The 26,271-nt window shown below is 45.3% G+C and overlaps 1 protein-coding gene across 3 annotated transcripts; it reads left to right on the top strand.

Moving 5' to 3' along the window:
- Positions 1–1,383: 1,383 nt before the first annotated feature.
- CDC42EP3 (CDC42 effector protein 3) lies at positions 1,384–25,727 on the top strand. Of its 3 annotated transcripts, none has more exons than XM_082672551.1 (2): positions 1,384–2,584; positions 23,727–25,727. In XM_082672551.1, exon 2 carries the CDS (start codon positions 23,963–23,965, stop codon positions 24,725–24,727), a length of 765 nt encoding a protein of 254 aa, XP_082528677.1. In that variant the 5' UTR covers positions 1,384–2,584; positions 23,727–23,962; the 3' UTR covers positions 24,728–25,727. The 3 variants fall into 3 exon arrangements, with proteins under 3 accessions (XP_082528677.1, XP_082528676.1, XP_082528675.1); XM_082672550.1 differs by lacking the exon at positions 1,384–2,584 and adding an exon at positions 2,987–3,250; XM_082672549.1 differs by lacking the exon at positions 1,384–2,584 and adding an exon at positions 2,987–3,288.
- Positions 25,728–26,271: the final 544 nt, after the last annotated feature.

Raw genomic sequence — 26,271 nt, 5'->3', positions numbered from 1 at the left:
GTGTAATCCTCCATGCGTGTTTTCACAAGAGTGTTCATAAGTCCCATGAGATTTTAAAATGAGTCTGTGACTTAAAAGATTGAGATCCACTCCTTTTGACCAGTGCTTCTCACACATCAAATGTGCACATGAACCATCTACATTTCATTAAAATGAAGATTCCATTTCAGTAGCTCTGGAGTGAGGTTTGGTGCTGCTGGTCCCAGGACCATACTTAATGGCAAAAGGCTAGAATATTTTATTCTGCACTTGTCTGCATACACTGGCTTGTTGCTCCCTACCTCCTAAGTAGATTGCAGGTTTCTGCTAATACTTCTTGGCTCTTCTCCCACAGCAGGGACTAGAAAAATAGCCCATCGTTGGACCTGACAGATGCTTGCTCTACAGATATAAGTACACTAATTGAAACTAATTAAAATAGCTTCTCTGTGTTCACTTTCTTAGTCTCACTTAGTTTTCTAAGGTAACCACCTGTTTTTCAAGGTGCTGAACTTTTCTGTAACCCGGAGCAGAATCTCAGAACTCCTAAAATCTTCCTAAAGCAAAGTTTTTCTCTCTCTTCCATATTGAAATAAAAATCCACCAAACCCAAAAGACATCATGGTACAGGAAATGCCTCGTTTGGAAGGATAATCCACTATATAAGGGCATTCTCCCTCACTGGAAATGTTCAGTACCAAGATGTCCAGTGCAAATAAATAATGTGGAACATCAAAGAAGCCAGGATAAATCAAATCACCACCACTAGGCCCTTGAAGGGGCAGGTTCCAGATAAACTGTTTAGAGCCCAGAAGTGAAGTCTCATAAAGAAAGGGCAGAGAGGGAAGGTCTCTAGAAGTTAAGGAACGGTGTAGAAAAGTGAAAATGGGGTTTGGGAATAAAATTGCTACCTCAAAAAACTTTCCACTCTATATTTGCATAAGCTGTAAAACAAGTTACTTAGTCATGTGGAAATAAAGTGTTTTTAACAGCATCTAATGACACAGCAAATGAAAAAAAATTTTTTACATGCAAGACACACGTGTAAAGAATATGTGTGCGGGGCTTGCCTGGTGGCGCAGTGGTTGAGAGTCCGCCTGCTGATGCAGGGGACACGGGTTCGTGTCCCAGTCCGGGAAGATCCCACATGCCACGAAGCGACCGGGCCTGTGAGCCATGGCCGCTGATCCTGCGTGTCTGGAGCCTGTGCTCCGCAACGGGAGAGGCCACAACAGTGAGAGGCCCGCGTACCGGGAAAAAAAAAAAAAGAATGTGTGTGCGAAAGGAATTTTTCACGTGGTATTTAATAAATATATATACATATTATTTGTACTTATAAAAATACTATGTGCAATGAAAGCTATGCATAAATATTTATAAAATAACTATCTAAGTAGGCCAGTAACATTTAATATTTTTCAATAAATTCACACATAAAATATATACATTAGTGCCAAATGGAACATATATTTTGAAATATGAACCCCTAGTAAAACTCTTAGGAATCTGGAGTAAAGTTCAGGTATCTGCCAAAGGAAACTTCGGAGTAGCTGTCATTTGAAGAAAAGAAACGATGCTGGGTCTCTTATCTTCATGGACTGTTTTGCTTGTCATATTTCTAACATCACTTCAGCTGAATTTTGTATTTGACTTCCAACTTCATGGCCATTTGACCTGCCAACTATTATTTTCTTTGAGGCTTTTAACACTCCACCCAAGTATTTTGCTTTCCAGAACAGTTGTGTCCGTTTCCTTTTCACTTCACCTTAACATCAGACAAGGTTTACAACATAGGCTTAATATGCATCCTTCAAGGTTGCAGACAGACCCAGGGGCGTCGCTGTGATGACCTGAAGCTGATACCGCTCTGGAAAGTCAAGGTCCCCTGGAGGATCACTCTTTGTGCCAGGATTTCCGTTCAACCTGAGAGTCCCGGGGCTGGGGTCGGGCCCTGAGAGCCCGACTCTCCAGGGTTCCAGTCCCCTCCCCAGGCCGAACGTGCGGGCTGGGACCTTAATGACCGGAAAACACCGCCGTTTCCTGTCGCCTACTCATTCCCCAGGCCGAAGACTCGAGGAGGAAGAGACGGAGACGGATTAAGAAAATTAATTAACCGGCTCCACGTTCGGCCTCCGGGCGAAGGGGCTGGGCGCGCAGCGGGCGCAGGTGCCGCCCAGGGCTGAATTTTACGGTCCAGGGCCAGCCACTGCGCCACTTGCGCCCCGTCGCTCGTCCGGGGGCGGCCGCCACCCGCTTGCCCCAGCTTTAGGCAGATGTCTTTTAGGGACCCCGCGGGAGAGGAAACGCCTCCCCCTGGACTGGAAAAACCTGCAGCGTCGGCTGTTCGCTTGCCCCTGCTCAGCCAGCAGCCCCTGGCGTCTCCAGTGCGCCAAATCCACTCTCCGGGTTTTGGCGGCAGCTCCAAGGGGATCAAGCTGGAAACTGTCAGAACACGACCCTCCCCCCCAAACCGGGGCTTCGAGTGGCCCGGGGGCCCGAGGCCGGGCCGGGGCAGCGCGGTCCGGTGGCTTCTCTTGCCCGAGGGCCCCCCGGCCGCCGCGCCGGAGCCTTGCCGGGCTAGATCGGATCGTTGGGACGAAGAGAGGTGGGCGCACAAGGTTTTGTACAGGTGTCCGGGGTGCGGGCGGAGTCCCTTTGTCCTCGGGCACCCTGGAGCTAGCACCCTGGGTCCCTCTTCGAACCGAGCGTCCCGAGACCTTTCTTTGTGCCGAGGGAGCCGAACGCAGCTTCTCGCAGGGAAGCCGCATCCCTGGGGGTGGCGCTGGGGCGGTAACGATGAAAATCCATTGTCCTTTGGGGGCCCGCAGGCCGGGCCGCGGGTGAACCCGGTCCGCCCGCTCCGGGCCGGGGCTCAGGTACAGCGGCTAGAAGGGTCTGCCTGCGGCCCCCGCCCTCCGCCCCGCCCTGACCCGCCCCGCGAGCCGCCGGCCCCGCCCCGCGCCGCCCCGCCCCGCCCTTCGCAGGTTCAGTACGGGAGTACGGCTGCGGAGCGCTCAGTCTAGTTTGCACCTTCTCTCCCGGCCGCGGTCCGAGAGGGCGGGGAGGGCAGCGGTGGGGCCCGAGCTGGGGGAGAGTTCGGAGACTCCGGCCTTGGGCGCCTTCACGCCGTCTCCGAGCACATAATGCTGTGAGCAGGCGCCGCTCCGGCCGACCCGGCTGGATCTGCGCGTGGCGGGCAGGGACTGCGTGCGCCTTCGGGAACTGCGGCGCCCGGCCCCGGGGTCAGCGGCTGGGATCCTTGGCGCCGCTGGTGAGTTGCTGCCTGCCCACGGCTTCTTCTCTGCGCGTGTGAGTATGTCCAAACTGGCGGCCGTGGCCGCTTCCGGCGTGCGCGGGGGGCTAGGCTTGGAAATGCACAGGGAGCAGGGATACCTAGGGCATCCCCTTCCAGCTGGTGTCCAACGGATCAAAGGGGACATAAAGCAAACTGGGAGGGGTGCGAGCGGCACGACCAGATCGCAGAGCTCCACCGTTTGTGCCCACCACTTTTCAGGGTGAGGCTGCGCGGCTACACTGCACCCTCCGAGCTATTGACAGCCATTCTGGGCGCGTACTGCATTTTTCCATCTGAGAACAAGCCGCACATTGCTACCGCTCCCCTCCCACCGAGGACTGGCATCAGGGCTGCACAGGGTGCACGGTGCAGATCTGAGGTGGCAATACCCGCTGGGTGCCCTCTCCTCACTTGACGAGGGGCATTGTGCCTGGGGCTCCAACCTGCAGATCTGGCAGTCGATTTTTTTTTTTTTTTTTTTTGGTACGGTGGTTTCTGAACAACTGAAGTGTTTTCAATATTTTTTTCCCCTTTCTCCTTGAAACTAAGTATCTTGACAAGTATCGGACATGTAAGGACGAATGGATCTGGCCATTTTTTCGTTATGGATTATTATACTCCATCCCCCTCTCGACTTCGGGAGGCATGTGTTTCATCTTATAAATAGAAAGTAGCATATTTTTTGGCAGGACCTCCTTTATACTGTACAGTCTGAGAGGTCAGTTTAAAAATAAATATGCACTTGAATGTTACATTACCGAGAGCCAGGCTGTGGCTGGGACAAGCTGCGTGGACAGCAGCATCAAAGCCGGGAGCGCAGCTGTGTTGAAAGGAGTAAAAGCCCCAGAGTGCAGCCCAAGCTGACAGTCAAGTAATTACATTTTGTTTAAAAAAAAAAAAAGTGAGTGAATTAAAATGAGGGCGGGAATAGGAATGTCAGAAGGGTATTGCAACATGAATCTTTCCAGACCTGGTGTATTTGGGGGAGTCGCCGCTGATGCGTGCTAGGTGGTGGGGTGGGAGGTGCTGGGTAAGGGGAGGGAATTTATGAGTGTCTTAGGGAGACAAAGGTTTCCTCCCCACCCCCCAGCTCTTAGCCTTCACAGTAGTATCCTAGAGTTTCTTGGGGGCGCTGCCTTTAAAAAAGAACACAAATCAGGAGAGCAGCAGATTTGAATAGGAAAGCCTTTCTTGGGGACTTCCCAGGGAAGCACGGGGAGACAAAAGGCTCACCTAGAAGCCATGATGATGCCCCAGGGGTATCCCTAAGGCAATTTAAAAGACTCCTATAACCTAACTTCGAAAAGATCTTTCATCTAACGACCAGGGAAATGCAGCTTCTTTTCTGGACAGTTCCAGAGATTTTCTCTTTTTGATACCAGCTAAGATCTGTTATGAGCTCTTCTGACAGTTAAGAATAAGCTACACAGGTATGTTTTCAGATTAGGTTGAAACACTCAGAGATAAGTTAGGGCAGTTGTGAAATGTTTGGCATTGTCACATGTGAAATTAATGATAAAGACTAATAGTCAAAGAACCAAGGAATGGTTGAGAGTTCTTCATTAAGTCTCTTAAAGAATGTAGGTTTCCCAACAGACATCACTCATTGAATAAAACACTCAGTACCAGCCTCTGGGCTCACAGATAAGAACATTAGAGGAGAAATTTGGAAGCCTTTCTGGATCCATGGCAGTTCCTGTTTTCCAGTGGTTATCATCTGCAAGAGATTTACATTATGAATTCCATGATTGGAACATGGTGCTATGACTGTGGCAGCAGCTACAGACATGAAATAAGATGAGCTCCCCCTTCCCTTAAGATCTGAGCAGTGAAATTCTGTTTTGTATCTCAATGGAACATGTAAAGACAGCCAGAGTAATAAGTGTTGCACATTTTTCTGCTTTTTATTGTAAATTTAAACGTGGTGCAATATGAATAAATACAATGCCATAAAAATCATTGCAGAACTGTTCACATGAGCTGGTTTGTCCTACCTGCTGTCCAACTTTTCCTTTAAAGTGGTGTTTTATGTCCAACATGTTCACAAAAGCTGCCCTTTTTCCCTTCTAAAATTCGTGGTGTTCAACAGCATTGGGGATAAAGTTGTTTTAACCTACATCACCAAAAGACTTTTACCAGGCCATAAATTTTTCATAAGCTCTTTGCCCAGTAGCCATAACATTTATCCAGAGAGTGGACTTCCAATTCATAACCTGAAAAACCTCTAGGAAGACTGCTCTGATTTTTTTTTTAATTATGAAAATTCTTGCTTTCAGTCTGATTTTATTTAAGCTGGGCCTAATTTCTTTCTAACTAGAATCCTGTGTACCTGTTTATTCACTGATGGAATAAAAACTTAAATCTTTTTTTTTTTTTTTTTTTTTTTGCGGTACGCGGGCCTTTCACTATTGTGGCCTCTCCCGTTGCGGAGCACAGGCTCCGGACGCGCAGGCTCAGCGGCCGTGGCCCACGGGCCCAGCTGCTCTGCGGCATGTGGGATCTTCCGGACCGGGGCACAAACCCGTGTCCCCTGCATCGGCAGGTGGACTCTCAACCACTGCGCCACCAGGGAAGCCCCTAAATCTGTTTTTTAAATGCAGTTATGTTTGCCAGAGAGCAAGGACAGTATAGTCATTTGAAACTACTAGATTAAGCCAGCCACAAAATCTTTACCAAGCACCGAAGCCAAAGAACTCTCCTAATATATCCCACTGTTCCGTGAATTTGTATGTCAAAGGTACTTCCTGCATGGAGCCTGCCCTAAGTGCCAAGCCCTGTTCTTAGCCCTTTACCTTGAATAACTCATTTATTTCTAATAATCACTCTATGAAGAAGGCACTGTTAATATCCCCATTTTACAGGTGTGGAAAGACCTCTTACATAATTTGCCCCAAATTACACAGTAAGGAACATACCTAAACATGCATATGCAATTTAGCAACCCAGTATGTGCATGAATGATTGGCTAATTTTCCACAAAGATCAGCATCTTCTGCTTAAGGAGATGGGGAAAAACCCTGAAGTTAAGAGCCTCTGAGGCAGGCTGTCTGGGTTCATATCTTGGCCCTGGTACTCAATACTTGTGTGACTTGGTGCAAATTACTTAGCCTGTGTACCTCAGTTTATCAGTTACAAAATGAGGATAATATTACTCTGAGGATTAAATGAGTTAAAAAAGAACACACTCAGAACAGGCCAGGTCCAGAGTAGACCCAATAAAAAGTTGATGCTTTCATTATTGCTTTTGTTGTTTCCTTAGGTGCTTAATACTTGTTGTCTCATTTAATATTCACAACTGCTCTCTGAAGTAGATAGTATTGTTCTTATTTTCCAGATGAGAACACAGGCTCAGAAAGGTTTAGTAACTTGGCCATGGTCACACAGCTAAGTAAGTAGCAGAATCAGGTTTGAACTCAGGTCTGTTTGACCTTATGCTAAATAAATACCCCACCCTCACCAACAGGGAGGAAGGCCAGGGAAGCTATTAAATCAGACTCTTTTAAGGGTTTTTGGCCTCTGACAGAGAACTCATTTCGCAGTACACTGTATCTCACAGTACCACCGCCCAAAGGAAGATGACAGTAATTGCCAGCCTTTGGGAATACCATGTGAATTATTTTATTTATTGAAGATAGTTCAACTCACAAGTATGGCCAGTAGTCATCTGCAGTGGATCCAGCATCAAACTGCTAGCGGTAACCCGAGCAGTTTAATTTATACCATAAACAAACAGATTTACTAGGAATATCAGGACCCAAACATGAAGTGGAGTTTAGTGTGTGGAACACATCCTTACTTTGAAGTTCTAGAGGTCAGGGGGTTGGAGGGTCCAGTAACCGATCTGGATAGTCACCTCCTTGAGACTGGTGACCACATCCATGGTGCCTGGCCCTGCAGTCCCTGGCACTCGTGATGTTGCCCCAAGAGGAGCTAAAGCAAGATGCAGGAACCACGAGCAAGGTGTGCAGGAAGGTTCTGTCCTTGGCAGAAGTCAGGCCTCATTACAGTTCTAAGTTCTGTACATGCCCCAGACCCTGCCAGATAACCTTCTGGTGTGAAAGAGCAAGGAGGCCTTTGAAACCTAGAGGGGTGCCCTGGATAACCCAAGGGGCCTGCCTGGCCTCCACTGCCTTTGATACTGTGGGTTTGTGATGAGCTGTGGGAGGCTGCTCAGATTGAAGCAGGGGTTCTGGAAAGGATGTCTTGGCTTGAAATAACCCAAGTTGTCTCAAAACCGAAGGCAACAGCGTTAGGACTCTTCACCTCCATTTGGAATCTCCCCTTTTCCTGCCCCCATCCTTTCAAGGTTACAAACCAAAACAGCATCCCACAAACCAGAATAAATAATATCAGTAGCCAAATAGTTCTACAGCAAGTCAGGTATGTTCTTTCCTTTAGAAAAAGATGCCTTCCTTGGCCTTATTGTACTTCTTGAGTGCCCGGGTTCACCCAGTCTCATAGTGATGACTGAGTTTGACAGTACCTCTGGTGGAAGAGCAGTCTTTTAAATTAAAGCATACAGTTTTATAATACAAATCATATTGATATTAGAAAGTTTGCTATGTCTGAATAGCCAAGAAACTGATGAGTTTAAGGGCTGATGAGTTCAAATTAGTATTTTCTTGATCAAGCCATGAATTAATAGTAGAATGCTTGAACCTCAAATTTTAAATTTTTTAAAACCTGGATTTTCAGTGGTTTGGGTTTTATTTGCATATTTGAGAAAGTCATCATTAATCTTCTAGCCTTTGATTCTTTGTTAGAGTGTTACAGAGATCACACACCTGCAGTTAGCTAATACAGCACCACCTCATGTGAACTCTGAGACAGGAATAGCATCAGAAGAGGATTCTTTGGGAAACCAGTCTGATGAAGGTCCCTCCCTGCAGGACTTTTCAGAGCATTGAATGTCGCTGGTACAGTGAATCTCCACACGGAGATAGTGTCTATCAAATCATTTTGCCCACAGAGCAGCTGCCAGGACTAGTCTAGCAAGAAACACTTTGGGAACCATCAAGCCAGAGGCAGACACCACCCGCTGTAGCCTGCCCTACAGAGCTGAAGGAACTCAAGAACCTTTTAGAGAACCGCAGGGTGTACAGGGCCAGAGACACAGGAACGCACTAGAAGATGCTAGCAAACACCCCGCCATTCTATTTGATAAAACTCATGCAGAATTAAGTGGAGACAATCACAGAGGGACTGGAGATCAGAAAACATAGGTTCTGGTCTTAGCTCTGACCCAGGTTGTGACCTCTTGGGGTCTTATTCTCATCTCTAAGATGAAGGTTTTGGTTCTAGATGATTTCCGATCATCTCTAGCTCTAGAATCCAGTGAGCCAGGATCAGTGACACCTATTAGCATAGCAGTCTTACTACTATACTAATATGTAAAACCCTGTGTTAAAAAACACACCTAGTGCAAATCCATGCAGGGCAGCCCAAGCCAACGTGGAGGGCAGAGAACTTCAAAGTCAGGCCTCTATTTAGACAGCTTACACATTTGGGAATCCGTCATGTTCTGGTGACAACCTGAAGGTCATATTTGTAGACGCATCATGCCAATGATAGATGACTGTGTGTTTAGTTGAAAAAGACCCGTTCTGTTCAAATCCATTATAATCATTTAGGCTACACACAACTTTTTAAACAAGCAAAGTCATTTTTAGGTAAAATGTGGCTTTGCCATTTCAGAATATATGTGAATTCTTTCCCTTTTTATTTATTTTTTTAACTTTTTTTTTTTGGCCAAGGAGCAGTTCAGACACGTAACATTGATTTTTAACACAGCAGGAGACGGGGGTAAGCCCTTGACTGGCCAGCTATGTCACAAGGTGAATCCTTGCCCATCTCTGGGTAAGTTCTGTCTGGGAAGATGTGCAAGGGGAAGGATGGGGGTGCAGAGGAAGCTGGTAGAAGTTCTCCAAGCTCTCTCCTGGCTCTAAACAGCTGTGATTCTGTTTTTTTGTGTTTGGTTTTTCCTTGTATCTGAGGCATTTTCCATAGTGTCTTGTACCTTCTCCTATTTTAACACTGATTGTGTTTAAATGATCATTTGTTGACCCTTGTGGCTGCCTAGACTACTGGCTCTTTTGAGAGTAGGGACTGAACCTAGTTTAGCTTGGCATTCATCTTTTTTACAATAGGACTTAATGAAAAAATGGACAGTCTATTCCTACCTGTGTTATCTTCTCTTAGCATTGTTAAGCCAGAAATCCTTTTCAGTTACCCAAGCTTAAGTCTGACCATAGTAAAATTATTCCTTCCCAGGCTACCAAATGTTCAAATTCAAAAGGAGGTTCCTCCAATCCTTTGGTTTTGGTGATAATGATCATCCAAGGTACTCTGAAAATCAGGCCACCACCAGAACTTCCTCAAAGTCTTCTCGGCCGGGCTGTTCCAACCTCCATTGAAGCTTTCTCCTGCCCAGGTGTGACTGTGGTGGCTCGGTACCGTGTGTCCGCTTACAGCACAGACTGGGCAGTCCCGGTGCTGGAAGGATGAGCGTTGTTGTTTCCTAATGCTCACCTAGACCTCTCAGCCATGCCTGCATGAGCCACTCATCATTGGTGTGCTCACTGATCATCTGTCTCCATGCTGGGACGTAGGCTCTGTGAGCACATCATTGCTGTAGCCTCGGTTCCTAGAATAGTGCCTGGCACTCAGTAGGTCCTTATTAGATGTTCGTTGTTGAATGGACATTGTGGAAGGTGAATGACTAGCCAGGGACTGGATGAAGTCATATGGAAGGCTCTCTCCAAAGCCTGCTGCTCGCTGAATGAATCAGCTCAAGCCACATGTCCCACTGTGCACAGCATTGCACCGAACTGGAAACTCGTTTCCTGCTCTCAGATGACTTCAGAGTGAAATGTTTTCCAAACTAATGTTGATTTTTGGCCTTACATAAGTTTTAGTAGAAGTTTACGCTCATGGGTGGATTTTGTTCTGTATTCCTCTTAAGCCCTTAAGCTGTGGGCTCACCTGACACGGCAGGTAGTGTCACTGCCGGACATATCTCAGGGGCAGTATGGGGACTAAAACAGTGACTTTTTCCCAATTCCATTTTTTTCGTAGAATGAGGAATTATACAGTTGGCTGTCTGTATCCGTGGGTTCTGCATCTGCAGACTCAGCCAACAGCAGATCAGAAACATTGGGGGGAAATAAAAGTTCCAAAAGCAAACCTGAATTTGCTGTACACTAGCAACTATTTCTACTTTGTATGTGCCGTCTCCTGCTAAGAAGACACCGTTACTATCTCCACTCTACAGATGAGCAAGCTGAGGCTCTCAGAGAAAGTCATTGGCATTGCTTTGTACCCTTAATATCAGGAAAATGAGAAAAGATAATGAAAATTTTATAAACTAGTAAAAAGTATTTTTATTCTAAGGATAGTCTTAACTTCACTAAAAAGCATTGTTTTTTTTCTTAAAATTCCCTAGAAGCTAGAACTCTAACATCCGTTTTCTTTATTAAGTATAAATAAATCTCAAACACAAATCTATGATTCTATTACCTGTCTGTGTGCACAGGAAGCTTATGTGCACATACCGGGGGCTGCTACTTGAAATGAGGAACACAGACTAGCGGGTATCTCCCCAAACTCCTCTCCCAGTGCAGGAATGCTCTCCCTCCCCTCTGGAATTCCTACCACAGTCTCAGGCTCAGCTGGAAAACTTCCTTTGATGGGCCTTTCCCATTCTTTAAGCTGATTAACTCAAGTTGGTTAGACTTCTTCCCATCCAGCCCCACCTGGCCTCTCCTTGAACCTTAATCACACACCTAATTCTTTTCTTCAAATGGTACTGATTCCCTCTCACCTGACAGCTCACCAAATATTTAAAGAAAATAACTGTATGCCTTTAAATTTTTCTTCATCTGACCAATCATTGGCTGTAATTTTCCTGACTCAAAGGAGTCCCATTTGTTCTCAAGGCTGGAGGAATTACCCTTGGAGATAAAGGATACATGTACATGTAAAGAAGTTAGCTCCGTGTCCTGCTGACAGAATTATTCTCTAATTAAGCTGGAGGTAAGAATTCCAGTTGTTCACAGGGCAGACACAAATCATTTTAGCCCCATCTGCAATCATATATTGGTGACTGCCAGAGACATTTTAAGGAGAAAATGGATATGGTTATTTTGGTAATTAGAATGGTTCCCCTCCTTAGCACTGTATTTCAGTAGATGTTCTGCTTTTTCATTTGGGATAAAGATGCTTTGTGCTTGCATAGCACTCTATGAAGATTTTCACACTCAGCTCTTATAATCACCTGAGAGATAGACGGGTTTGGGGTGATTATCCCATTTACACAGGAGGTGACTGGCCCCCATATGGTCTGGAGTTGTAAAAGAATCCTATAGGGCTGGCTCAACGTTTCACCCAGTTCTTTCCTCCCCTAAGGCCTAGAATAGCAGTGAGAGCTCTGTCTACTGTTTTGCTTGCCCATGTGTTCATTCATTTAATAGGTGGGTTTTTTTTTTTAAGTACTTGATCTGTGCTAGTTATACACTGATATTAAAACAATCTTTTTCTGTAGAATGTTCATTATACAGTTTCTTGCAGGTTCCCTTGTATATCTTGGGCTAAATAATCCAAGTTTCCCCTTAATCCATTTCCTTTTGAAAGGAGAGGTCAGGCGAGCAAGCTCATTGTTTCTCCTGGGCCTCATTCTTTAAGATTGGCTTAAATGTAACTTGTAAGTCTGCATTCCGGGAAATGTATTGTCAGATCTTTCTAGAGTCTTGCCTGTCTCTCTAAGACTCTATTTGCACATGGCAGTCATGGATGGAAGTCTTTTCCCTTTGAAATAGCATGTCAACAAATATTTTTTGCCTTAATCTCAACGATCTGTATGAGTCTGTAGAATTACTGTGGCTCACATTGATAAGCTGTTAAATTCTAACCCTGCACGGATAGAGAAAGGAAAAGAAAGAAACCCTTTGCCACAAGAAAATAGATGACAGCTCCTTGCTAGATGATGTTTTAAATTTATTTTCCTGTAGGAGTCACAGAAAGACTCAGATTGCATCTTCAGCAGGGCAGGCAGGGTTGAAGAGGAAAGATGTCAAGGCAATCTCAAACTTTCTCATTTGTTCATTTAACAAACATTTGTTCAGTACCAGCCATGAATTAAATATAGTCTGTTCCCAAGAGAAGGCAGCCTAGTGGAGTAGACATTAGTAATTGCAGTATCGTGTGAGAGTTGGTGGGTTTGAGGTATAAAAGGGTAGTATAGGCCTTGAGGACTGGCTGGACATGTAGCTGCAGGGTTGGGCGAGACCCTGATTGCTAAAGTGGGCCTCACAGGCTATCTTATCTCCAGGCTGTAAGGGTGGGCCTGCCACTCAAGGTTAAGGGAGCATTCTAGATGGTACATTCTGATAGAGACTGAAACATAAAGTGGAAGATGAGGTTGAAGGCAAGGAGACAGGTGGGAAGGCAAATGCCCTTGTGCAAGAGATCGTGAAAGCTACAAGTGAGGCTGAGGCATGAGGCAGTAGGATGGACAAGAGGAGACAAGTAATAGGACTTGATGTGGAGAATGAGGCAGGGCGAGGAGTCGGGGGTGACAGCTGGGTTTTGGATTTGGGTGACTTCCTGCCATTTACTGAGAGGGAAAAGTACAGGAGGCCTATGCTGAGGGCTGGCAAGAGGAGGAAAGATGGCAAATTCCATCAGGGGTAAGCTGAACGGGAAGTACCTGAAGGAAGCAACAGAGAAAGGAATGAAAGACTAGGGGAGAAAAGTCCAGTGCTTCTTTCTGTGAAGGACCAGTGTTTTTTAGTGTTTTGTTTCTTTGTTTCAATTTCCAATGGATTGTATAGGATACCTGGCACAATGAGTAGCTGCTTGGACCACACCCAGTTTCCACTCAGACCTGATCATACACAGCTCCCAAACTTGCCAACAGTCTGACCAATAAGAAAAATCCACAGATCCGCATGCTTGATTATGTCATAAAGTTTCTAGAAGCTTACTTTCAATTTCTTTCCTTATCTCATCATGGACTGGCCTAGTCCATAGATCCACTTTGAGTAGCACTGGTCTAGACTAAGGTATGTACGGGCTGAAGACACAGATTTGGAAGTTAGCATTAGAGGTAGTTGAGGCCAAGGACAGGGGTGTGATTGCTGGTAGATTGTTAAGGGCTGGGCCATGGACAACCACCATCCAACCCCGTGAAAATGCCAACGTCTAAGGCAGAGGTTCAAACTTTTCCCATAAAGCGTCAGTTTAGTGTTTTAGGTTTCGATGGCCACATACAGCCTATCACAGCGACTCAACTCTGACCTTGTCATTTGAAAGCAGCTCTACCAGTTTCCAGCCCTCAGCACTACAGGGAACGGGGGCCGGAAAATTCTTTGTTGTGGGGGCAGTGTCCTGTGCGTCATAGAATGTTCATTTAGCCGTGCCTCTGACCTCTGTCTACTAGATGCCAGTAGATGCCACCACCCCCAGTCATGAGAATCAAAAATATGTCTAGACATTGCCAAATGTCACCTGCGGGGGTGGGGGTGGGGGGGATGGGACAGAATCACCCTCAGTTGAGAACTACTGAGCTGAAGGTAGTACATTAAAAAATGAGCACTGGTGTGTTCCAATAAAACTTTATTTACAAAAACAGACACAGGGTTGGATTTGACCCACCTACCATAATTTGCAGACCCTTGATCTAAGGGATGGGCATAGGGAAAACTAAAAGGGCTTATTCAATAAAATTTAAGGGCCTCTTGTGTTTGCAGCCCAAGAGGAGGCTCTGTAAGTGATCCAGCATAAAGAAGAGACTGTTAACAACAGCGGCTCCTTTTTTATAGCACCTTTGCCTACCTTATTCTTATTGAGCTTACTACCTACCAGAAGATATCAGACCCAAAATCACAAGAGAACAGGAAAGAAAACAAATATAAACTCTTTAGGAGCCCTAAGAAAACCTCCAAGCAAGGCAGTAATGAGCCTGGATTGCGTGAGGTGAGTTTAAGAATTTCTCCAGGAAGGAAGTGACTGAAGCAGGTCTTGGAGGATGTTATGAATAATGGTTGATGGTAAAGAGGTGGGAGGACAATTCACGTAAGGAACACAGGTTTCTTAGTTTCAGAAAGTCAGGAGGGAAGTCACGTGTCAATAGCAAGGGAACGGAGCCATTGTCCCGGCGAAAGCCTTGTGGGTGTACAAGGCGCCCCAATGCATGGCCACGATGCACGTGTTTCCTCTGGGAAAATAATTACCAGCACTTAACGCTTTTTTCTAAGAACAGGATATTTTTTTTTCTCCTTGAGACTCAGGGGCTTTTATTACCTCAAAATTTTAATCTCATGGCTTTTATTTCACATGAAGTCAAATCCCTTTTGAGATTCTTTGACAAGGGCAAAAATACTGAAAATTCCTAGTGAGTTGGAAAGGCTGGTATCTGGGACCATTTTATTCATTCTTAGTTAATGACAAGGTCAGGTTATCATCTCTGCCTCTCACTGATGTTGAGATCATAGTGTATCATTTCCTCTTGGTGCTGTCAGACTTCAGGACAGATAGCCTGGAATAGACACTCCCATTCTCAACCCACTTCCACGGCAGTCACGTTAGTTATCAAATCAGCAGTGGTTAAAAGCACAGACTGTGGAGTCCAGCCATAGCTGAAATCCTGGCTCCTCCATGTTTATAACACAGTGGGGTTTGCCGTGGAAGTAGGTAGAGAATGCACTGGCCACTGCCAGGTTCCAAACATACCCAGTGTTGGTGTGATGCAGAGGAGCCCCTGCAACGAGTGTGGACGATTGTCAAGGGCCCTAGCAGGATGGGAGGATGGCATGGAAATCCCTATCTGTCCCTTCATCCTGTTAGGGAAGGAAGAGTAGTCAAGAGACCTAAATTACATGTGCTCTGAAGACAAAGGACGAAGTACACCATACCATATGTAGTATGAGTCAAGTGACCATAGTCTGAATTTCTGGACACCTGTCAAACCTGTTTGGATCACTTGATATTCCTATTGCCATAGTTGGAGTTTTCATAGAATAGTTACTGACTTAAATATTAGGGTTTTTTTTCTTTTTATTTTTTTGGTGAGCAGCTAAGCAACTTTACAAGTTATTTGATTTGAGCTGAGTTTTCAGATTTGAGCCAATTCCCGGCTGAATGTTGCTGACAACTTCAGGGTGAGATTCTCATCCTATATTGATATTGTCCTTGCAGCTTCACAAACCAGGTCAGATCCATTAGTTCTAGAAGCATGGGAGCAGTTCACAGGAATGGTCTTATTTGATTCATATCCACCAGCTAGTGCCTCTGCCTTGGTCCTTCTGCCCAGCCCTGAGGCTGAGTCCCTTGTAAAACTCGTCATGGTAAATGAGCCAGGCCCTTCTCCTGCCTCGTTATAACTGCCAGGGCTCCACATCCGTCTTGAGTCCTCCTCAATAACTCATTTTAATAGGGAGAAAGGTTGAAATGGCCTCTCTTCAAAAGTGCAGGGTTGGTACTTTGAGGTGGATGCTCTGTCTTCCAATTTTGCTTCTAAAAACCCTTTCAAACAGTACAATTAGATCCTATAAATGTGAGAAGTGTATGCACATTAGCAGTGAGTCTCCCATATGGTATTTGTGGGTCTCTATATAATCAGGGTTGTAAAAGAAAAATAAATACAAGCTGTAGCTGAATCATAAACGAGAAGTCCCTTTATAAATAACTGCGGGTTGAGATGTAGCATAGACTTTGAGTGGGTCTATAAAATAGTCCGCTCAGTCTGGCTATAAGTTCATTTGCATGACAGCCAGGCGGCTGGGAACTAAGCTAATGGCGTTTTATAGCCTTGCAGCATATAGCTATGTCCTCAGTTCAGATAATATGGGGAGAGGATAAGAATCTAAAAATAGAAAAGGCATCTTTTTATCTTCTCGTGGGTGGAGTAAAACACTAAAAATATGAAAAGCATCCCTTCAGGATGCCATTTACCAGGGTATTCTCTGGTTACATTTATTTCTGTCTTAGATTTTCATGTAAGTTCAATGTTGGACCTCTAGTAGTATGATTTTATTTTCTCCTTGAATTTTAAAATACTTTGATCCAGAGACACACTCCTACAGAGGTTTGCAAAAGGATTGGCATGAGTGCCCTCATCGTCATAATATTTTAGTATTTCTGATACAGAAGGTTGTCTGGTCATCCCTATATTAGTAATAACTGCTGTCTTCAAATGGAAAGTCTTCTAGGAAAAGTCTGTGTTTTTTATGGGTGAGTGTGATGTGGAGCCATAAGGAAATGAGCAGTGATAGTTTTCCCCTGTGGGACACTCAAAATGAATAGGGACGAGACCCCACCCACTGTGCACATCTCAGATGCTCAGGGGCAAGGCTGCTGCCCGGTGACATCCTCCATGCATGCCCGGTACACTGCCCCGTTCCCACAGCAACCCATTCCATCTTGCCAGAACCCTGGGTTCTCCCTTAGAGGATCCAAAAGCTGTTTCCCTGTAGCTTCTGCTTTTGTAGCCCTAGAGCCTCTCATACTGAACAAGTTAATCCCTTTTCCACTACAGTTCAGTGAATCCTTCAGATCCCTGAAGATTCATTTTCCCTCAGTATTTGAGTTTTCTTTAAGCTGCTCCGCCTCACCTTCTCACGTGTCCTGACGGAGTCCCTTTGTCTCCCTATTGGACTCCTGGGAACCTGTAGGAACATGTTCCAGGTCACCTTTATCCCTTTAAAGTGTGAAGCCCAGGGTGAAATACACTTTTCCAGGGCTCATCGCAGTGGAATTGACTTCCCTATGTTGGCAACGGAGAGCAATACCCCAGAGATGGTTGTGGGTGTAAGGGGTGGCGGGTTCTTGGCCATGCCACCATCCTTCCCTGGGACTGTTGCCTCAGGCACAAAGGAGGAATAACCAAGTATTTTTGCTTGGGGCCCAGATGGTGCAGCGGTGCTGCATCTGGGTGCTAGGAAGAAGGGCATGCTGATTCAACACTGAGACAAAGCGAAAAGTGATAGGAAGTTAGGGGGTCTTGGAAGGACGTGACAACTAAGCAAGAAAGGGGAAGTCCAGTGCAGACTCACTTCCTGCAAGCTGAAGAAAGGAAAAGGCCCACAGGTCCCCCAGGACAGCCACACACACACATGCCTCCCCCCCACCTGCCCTGTTTTTATGCATGCGTGTTTTAGATTAACATTGCAACCTATTGTGCAGGATGCAAGAACCTTTTTATCCTCTCTGTCCCCTAAGAATTAATCTAAAAACAATTAGTAGACAAACCAAACATTCCTTTCTTAAAATAAATGGAATTTTTAAAAATCTCAACCCCTTTGTTCTTTTCAGAGCCCTGTGAGTTGCCAGTACTGTCAACTCTGGTCATCCAGGGACTGATTTTTGAGTGTGTGACTTTTTCATAACCCTTTGCTTTTCTCCCCCACCTCCTGGCTGCTGCCCTGTTTTGGTCTTTTCAGCATCATTCTCTTTACCAAAAGGATGATAAGGAAATGAAGGGAAGGGTGGCCACTTCAGTTTTTTTCTTCATTGAATTATTATTTCTGTGTTGATTTCTCTTGTTAGCACTGTCACTTATGCTTAAATCAGTCACATGTAAGAAACTGGAATTGTCTGGCCTGGTACAGGAATGACCACCTGACACTGCCTTTCTTATCAAAACCATGCTTTCAACTTCCTCCTGAGTCCTTTTGTGTCTTGGAACCCTTGAGCTTCTCACAAGTTCCTGTGAGTGGGGGTCTGTGCCTTTGCAGCTGGACTTCTCGCCCACACATCTGCCGGACATCCTCTCTAACCTTGATAGACGGTGACAGGCGACTGACTGGGGAGTTGAACCCTTTTGTTGCCCAATCTCTCCTCTCCAGTGCCCAGGAGCTGGAACCTTTGTTTTCAGAGGAATCTATAATTTCCAAGATGAATATTACCTCAAATGTCATCTAAGCGGGGGAAAAGGAGCAAACAGTGATCTAAGAACTTCCGGAGAACGGAATCAGCAATCTTGGAGAGTTCAGATTTCAGGGTCAAGGGCAGCGTTTTGAGAAAGGTCTACACATAGGATGGTTTCTTTTTCTCTTTTTCTTTCTTTCTTTCCTTTCTCCCTCCAGTCCTTCATCCCTTCCTCCCTTTCTTCCTTCCTCTTTCCAAGACGGTGGGAGTGGAGGAATGATGGCAATGTAGGAAAGCTGGAGAGCAGGAGAGTCCCAAGTGTGGAGAGTTTTTGATGGTGGTAGAGTCCTGACCGATAGGCAAAGGCTGGAAATGCTCTTCATTTGGATCTTGGAACACCCAGGAGGGCTGGCTCTCCAGTTCTAGTCAGGCCTGTAAGCCCTTTTGGTTTAGCTCTTCCTGTCTTCTTCTCCCGCTTCCTCCTCCTGGGTGTCCACCTGACTCAGGCTCTCCCTCTGATTCATCCCTTGCTCTGTCTGCTACTACGTGGGTCAGCCACCAGCAGCCTCCAGGAGCCCAAGTCTCCTTTTCAGAAAATGGTGAGGAGGGACGGGATTTCGTGTTGTGGCCTTTAAGACCATTCCATCATAAAATGCTGCTCATCTGCATCACCACCACCTCTCAGAGAAGGAGCTATACCCCTGAGCCCCAGTACCTCCACCTGCCTGTGCTTCCCTCCACATGGGTACCCTGCCACCCACACCTTCCCCAGCATCCTGGGGCTCTTCCCTCTTCTCATTTCCTTCTGACGAAAAACCTCTTCTGAGACCTTTTCCATCCTACAAATACAGACTAGTGGAGCCTCTTTGGTGAAGGCCTGATCACCACAGAAAGGAATGATCTGTCCCTTTGACAAGCTCAGGTGAGATGAGGCTCAGCCCTCTCGTGAGGCCTTCTGCCTTAAGATTTTGGCTTTTGAACTCACTTTCCCATAATATTTTTTGCATTATGATCAGTGACTTATGGGTTCGGTAGACTTTTTAGGACCTACGTATAAAATTGTCTCTGCAGGAAAGTGCAATCTGAGCCCGAAACAACCCTCGTACTTATTTTTTTTAAATAGCTAATTCATGCACGTAGTTCAGAAATCCAAAATCATGAAAGGATGTACAGTGAAAAGTTTCTCTTCCACCCTTAGCCCCTTCCATCTACTTCCTCTCCCCGTGGGCACCTCACCATTATTTCCTGTGTATGCTTCCAGAGAAAGCTTATCTACATACAAGCCCGTACAGATGTTATCTACACACTTTTGCACCTCTCTTTTTTTTCCTTTGAAGATATAGGTCTTTGAAGTTCTTTCTATATCAGCATATAAAGAGCTGCTTCATCCTTTTCTAGGCCTGTGTAATATTCATTTGTACAGATGCACCTTAATTTGTATAAACAGTCCTCTAAAGGTGGACAATTAGGTTGTTTCCAATTTTTTTTTTTTTTTTGGCCGCACCGCATAGCTTGTGGAATCTTAGTTCCCCGACCAGGGATTGAACCCGGGCCCCTAGCAGTGAAAGCTCCATGTCCTAACCACTGGACTACCAGGGAATTCTCAGTTGTTTCCAACTCTTGGCTGTTATAAACTATGCTGGACCGACAACACTGTATATGTATTATTTCCTTATTTCCCGTATACGTAAATTGGATAAATCTCTGTAAGTGGAATTCCGGGGCCTAAGGAATGTGATTTGTAGTTTTCATAGATACTGCATTCCACTGAGGTTAGACCTGTGCATGCTTCCCTACTCTTATCAGCCCATCGTGTTATCACATATTTGTATCTTAAAGAGGCTTTGGAAGGAACCCCCTTCATCATTTGGGAGCTGACTGACTTCCCAGGGAGTGTGCTCCTTAAATGGCAAGACCCCCATGTCTGGAGCCCATGCCCAGCCACTTGGCTTAGTGCCTAGTAGCTGTGCGGCCTTGGCAAAGCCTGTGCCTTGATGCTTCGTCAGTAAAATGGGGGTGTTAACATGTGTTCTTGTGAGTGAGCTAGAACACACCAAAGGTTGGAACAGTGCCTAGCACATAGAGGCGTTCTCAATAAACATTTCTTGTCATATGACACGTTGGTGGTTCCCATGAGATGCACACATACCCTCTCCAGGACCAGGCACTTTGTTCCCAGTGAAGAAACCACCCTGCAGTTTCCTGCTTTAGCAACAGCATAGAAGTTGTTGAGCAGTCAGCCTGGGGCATGGCTGTCCACTGACTGATAAGCCAAGGAGCCCAGAACATTCAGAAAGCAGAAAGGAGGGGAGGAAGCAGTCAGGGTATTGGATTGTCTCTCCCAGGATCAAGCATGGTTGCCCCTGAGCTGGAGGAGGAAAGATAACAGATAAGATAGATGGATGGGTCAGAGCTCTCAGATATTTTCCCAGCACCATGTCACAAACATCAACTTGTCTAAAGTTGTAAAACTGACATTTTTGCACCAAATTCCCTTAACTTCCAATGAATTGGAGGGCTCCTAGCCCTGGCACACAATAGAAATTCAATACAAATTACTGTTTCCAAAGTCCTAGAAGCCTCCATCCCTGTCATGCAGTAAATACTATGTAAATATTTGTAGAAAGAAAGAAAAATGCCTTTTAAGGTATCTCCTTTCTTTTCCCACTCCTGATAATCTACTGCCTACAGCTTATCTAGCCTCTGCTCACCAACCCTTTTCTTACTTTTTTCTTTGTTTTTTTGTTGCTTGTCTCCCACCTTTGCATCCACTCCACTGACATAAAACCCAGCTTCTACCAGGTCGAGCAAGCCTCTGCTGAGGGGCCTGCAGGGCCCATGGCCATGGCTGTGGCCAGGCAGGGACTGAGGACTGGGCCTTCCAAGTGTAGCAGGCATACCCTCTACCTTTTCTCCTCACTTTTGCTCCCCAATATCCCCAGTTGCTGTACAGGTAAAGGGTGAATGTGAGTGATCCAGTCAGAGGAGCAGAGAAGCACTCTAGCTGCATCTTCGTGCTATTTTTGTTTTTCTAAAGAATCTGAAATGAATGCCATGCCTTGGTTCTGGCCTTGCATAACCCTGGCTCCACCAGCTGACCACATGCAGCCCTCACATGCCTTGGAGTTGCAGTGGACACACTGTATCTTTCCATGGCAGCTGCCCTCCTGGCCTTGTGCACTGAGGACACAGCTCCAGTGGGCAGCTGTTCTTCAGGGCTGCCCCCCACCTTCTGCAGGCCCAGCGCCCTAGCTGCTTCTGCAGGTGGTCATCATACTGTGCCTAGAGGGGCAGGGAGGCGACACCAGGCACCCTGGGTGGCAGGGGCCCTGGGCTGTTGTGCACTTAGAGGGGAAGGACATTGATGTTTTAGCACGAAGACCCAGGGCTTCCACTTCTGTTACTATTACAAGACCCAAATTAGAGTTAAAACTATGAGAATGTCAGACTCACAAGCATGTCTTCCCATGCTAGGGTTCCCCATCTACTCACTTGGTATCAAGCATCTCTTTTAGTAACATGGTATCTCTGTGCCTTCCTAATCTGAAGTGGGAAGGCCAACCCACCAGGCACCTCCGGGGAGTGTGTGGTCGTATCTGGCAACTTCCAGGGTAGCCTGCACTGGGTGCAAACCCTCATGCCACCTTGGCCTCCTCCCCATTCCCAGAGCCAGGGTAGGGGTGGTCTCTCCAGCTCATCCTTCTCTGCCTCCTTAGGCCTGGGTGCCTGCCACTTCCCAAACAGAGCTACTTGTTACCTGGCTGGAGCAGAGTCCTCACCATCTGCCACAGGCAAATGAATTTAAAACTGTTGCTGAAAGGAAAAAAATATGGGGCAGATATAGACGGCCTCCAGCTGCTACAAAGCAAATGTGGCTCTCAAGCCACCATCTAACCCAGCCCTCGGACTATTTACTTATTTATTTGCTCTGCGGCCAGGGGGAGGAGAGCCCAATGGGAGAGGTCACAGCAGAGCCATTTTAGGAATTCCCACAGTGGCGAAGGGTTTAGCTTCTCCATGTCAGCTGATGTGACTGAAGAGTTGGAGGATTATTTTCAAGAGATGAAGAGGTTCTCATCTGTGAAACGAGAGCCCCAAACCTTCTTGTAGCCCATCACTTCTAATTGTGTCATATAGCATGTGCAGGGAGAGTGTGTTAGCTTTCTACGTGGGTAACAAATTACAAACATAGTGGCTTACAGCCCTACCTGTGTTCTGTCTCACAGTGTCTGCAGGTCAGAGGTCCAGGCAGGGCTTAGATGCATAGTCTCATCAGGCTGTAAACTAGGGGTCGGAGTTATGGTCTCATCGGAGGCTCAACTGGGAAAAGATCCACTTCCAGGTTCCCCCAGGTTGCTGGCAGAATTCATTTCCATATGCTCTCTCTCAGTGGCTTACTTTTTCAAAACCAGTAAAGGGAGCCTCCCTCCAGTCTGCTAAGACGGAATCTTTTATAATGTAACCTTATCAGGGCTGTGACATCTCATCACCTTGTTTAGAAGCAACTCGCAGGTTCTACCCACAAAGGCATTAACACCAGGCGGCCACTTACTTGGAACCCTGCCTACCACAGGGAAAGGATACAAGCTTATCAGCAAATGTTTCTAAAGTATTCTCAAGTGAAGACCCAACCTATTATGTATGATCACACTTTTCTCTTTGAAAAAGAAGCAGTTTTGTTCTTTTCCTTCCATTTCAGAATGTCGCCAAATCCTGAATTTATTTTTTGCTTTTCACAATCTTTTTATTTTATTTTATATTGGAGTATAGTTGATAAACAATGTTGTGTTAGTTTCAGGTGTACAGCAAAGTGATTCAGTTACACATATATATGTATCTATTCTTCTTCAAATTCTTTTCCCATTTAGGTTAAAATCCTGAAATTTTTGACAGCCCCGTTCTCTCTGCCACAACTTGATTCCAGCTCCAACTTCCATAATGGCTTTATGTTACTGAGAAAGGGTGTTCCTTTTTTTTGACTTCCGAATCTCAGTTGTCTCAACTGTAAGAATGCATTTTCACTGAGATTTTGTTGGATACTAGCTTCACTGTCACTTAGTAAATGATATTTCCAGTTCCTTTCCTTATAGGACTTCATTGTATTGCATTTTTATTTATATAAAGAAGTCAATCAACAACAAAATATTCTTCGTCTTGCTAGTGTGAACGCCAATGCAAGAGAGAATATATATTTTAAAACAAATTCAGTTGTGTCTAAGGAGCTGAAATCACTCTGCTCATGTGCTGAGAGCAGTTCTTATAACAGAGGAAAAGGACTAAAATCTCAGACGTATCCAGAAAATTGTGTCCATGACCATGTTTAAAAAGTGCTGATGTCATATGTTTGGGTTTTTTAATCTCTCTTTATCTCCCTTTTTTCTTTTTTCCCCTGAAGTAAGACTAAGATTAGTGGACCCTTGTTAAGATCAAAGTTTTTATCCTGCTTAATGGAGAGAAACAAAATAAAGTTTGGCTTCAGATGGGAACTGGTCCTGCCATTATTTACAGGCTCTTGAAAAAGTGAAAAAGTGAAGCCCAAGTGATCCCTGAAGGGTCAGCTAATTATAACCTGCTTTGGTTTCTCTTCCAGGTTTCTCCATGCTGTGGAAGGGACTGGCGGATGTAACCGGCTCTCCAGAAAGCCCTGCTTGGCTGTAAGTCCAGGAAGGCCTCTTAGACCTCCATCTCATTTCAGAGCCACTTCTGAGCTACTTGAGAAAAATGATGTGACAGTTCCTATCAAAAAGGATATTGGGAAACATATAACATCTGTGAAGAAAGTCGCCCTTTTCCCCTTTTGCAAAATCGACATCCTCAAACTCCAAAATGCCAGCCAAGACCCCAATTTACCTGAAAGCTGCCAATAACAAGAAAGGAAAGAAATTTAAACTGAGGGACATCTTGTCTCCAGATATGATCAGCCCTCCCCTTGGAGACTTCCGCCACACCATTCACATTGGCAAAGAGGGCCAGCACGATGTCTTTGGAGACATTTCCTTTCTTCAAGGCAACTATGAGCTTCTACCTGGAAACCAGGAGAAAGCGCGCATGGGCCAGTTCCCTGGGCATAACGAGTTCTTCCGGGCCAACAGCACCTCCGACTCCATGTTCACAGAAACGCCCTCTCCGGTGCTCAAAAATGCCATCTCCCTCCCAACCATCGGAGGGTCCCAGGCACTCATGTTGCCCTTGTTGTCACCGGTGACATTCAGTTCCAAACAGGAGTCCTTAGGGCCGGGAAAGCTGCCCCGGCTTAGCTGTGAGCCAGTCATGGAGGAGAAGGCTCCGGAGGAAAGCAGCCTGTTGGAGAACGGGACGGTCCACCAGGGGGACGTTTCGTGGGGGTCCAGCGGGTCCGCATCCCAGTCCAGCCAGGGCAGGGGCAGCCACTCCTCCAGCCTCTCCGAACAGTATCCCGACTGGGCGGCCGAGGACATGTTTGACCATTCCGCCCCGTGCGAGCTCGTCAAGGAAAAGACTAAATCAGAGGAGTCCCTCTCTGATCTCACGGGTTCCCTCCTCTCCCTGCAGCTCGATCTTGGGCCCTCATTTCTAGATGAGGTGCTGAATGTCATGGATAAAAATAAGTAACAGGACACCGCCGGCTCTTTTCATTTGGGGTAAAAGGTATCAAAAAACAGAACAAAACAAAACTAACCACAAAGAGAAGAGCTTCGCTGGCTATACTTGCTGTCATGTGATGGGTTTTCTAAAATAACTTTCCTACAAAATATTTTTTTACCTGGTATACCCTGTTTGCAAAAACAGTGGAAAAAAAACAAACCTATCCTGGCAAAGAGAGGAAGTGAGTCAGAACCCATTTTCGGCGGGCATTGCTGATGTACAGCTCACATTTTTTGTTTTCAGACACATAAGAAATCTGGCTTGGCCAGGGCTGGCACTACTTATGAAGGGCCGTGCCAGTCACATTAAGGACCTTTACAGTACTCTGGCATTTTCTGAGCGAGAGGAAGTCAAAATTTATTTAACACCCACGCCTTTTTTCTAGACTCTTTTCTATATTATATCGTTTGGGCTCACCATAGCAAATTCTTCAGTGTTAAAACTTTTCTCTGTTTTCACATTTGAACAACTTTATGGGTTTTGGGGATTTGCTTGTAGCTCTTATATATCTCTATATATTATATCTATATTGCGAAATTTTGACTGTCAGCTACATGTTGGTAAGACACAAGCAAAGTATTACTGTAACTAAGTTATTTTTAAAGTTAAAATATATTTTTATGTGCCTTTGGCTCTTTATTGCAGAGTCTACATCTTATAGGTACTACATCAAATATGGTCATTTGACTTTCCATTGGGATTCCATTCTAAGCTGTGTATGTGTATGTTTGGAAAAATGTATTCATACTTAGCTTTATTTTTTTTTTCTTCATCTGTTATCATACTTTTCACATCAGCCAACAATGGATTGTAAAGTGTAAAGGCACAGGTTACTCACAATGCTTCTGCAGAGACTGTGGGCTACACCACATAATGTTATTTGGAAATATGGGTATTTTAGTACAGTACATACTTGCATTACATAGGTACTTCATACAACACAATAAAGAGTAAATGTTAAAATCAACTTGCTTGGTTATAGTAATAAACAAAAACATAAGACAGTAATTATATTTTCTTCAAGTCCAGGGCTAGAAAAATTGCTTCTGTAAAGTGTACATGAGCCTTTAAAATAAGGTAAGAGGTGATTTCCACCCACTCAGTAATTTTGATTATTGCCCAAAGGTTTGAGATTCTAAAAATAAGGCCCCTCAATTTTAGGAAAAATGAACATGTGAGATGAGAATTTTTTTTTTTTAAGTCAGCACTGATGCCAACTTCTCAAAAACTCATTTCTGTGAATCTCCTCCCTTACTTTAACACGGCAAACTCATGCAACCCCAGCCCCGTCCCTACAGGATAGATGCTTCCATGCAGCAGGTGCCATACAGACAAGATTAAGGAGGCCAAAAAGGAGGGCAGCAGAGCACCTTGCCCCCAAGAAGACAGAGATGCCCTGAGGATGTTGGTTAAGGAAACAGGAACAGGAAATGTACACACCGATTCTGATCCTGTTGTCAACACCCCTTCCCCCTCAAAGACAAACACTTGCACGCAAAAACTTTCATTTC

This window comes from Grampus griseus (assembly GCF_964374135.1).
Source record: "Grampus griseus genome assembly, chromosome: 15".
NCBI classification, from domain to species: domain Eukaryota; kingdom Metazoa; phylum Chordata; class Mammalia; order Artiodactyla; family Delphinidae; genus Grampus; species Grampus griseus.
Note: the sequence above shows the minus strand (reverse complement) of the source record. Positions and strands in the feature narration are given on the sequence as shown.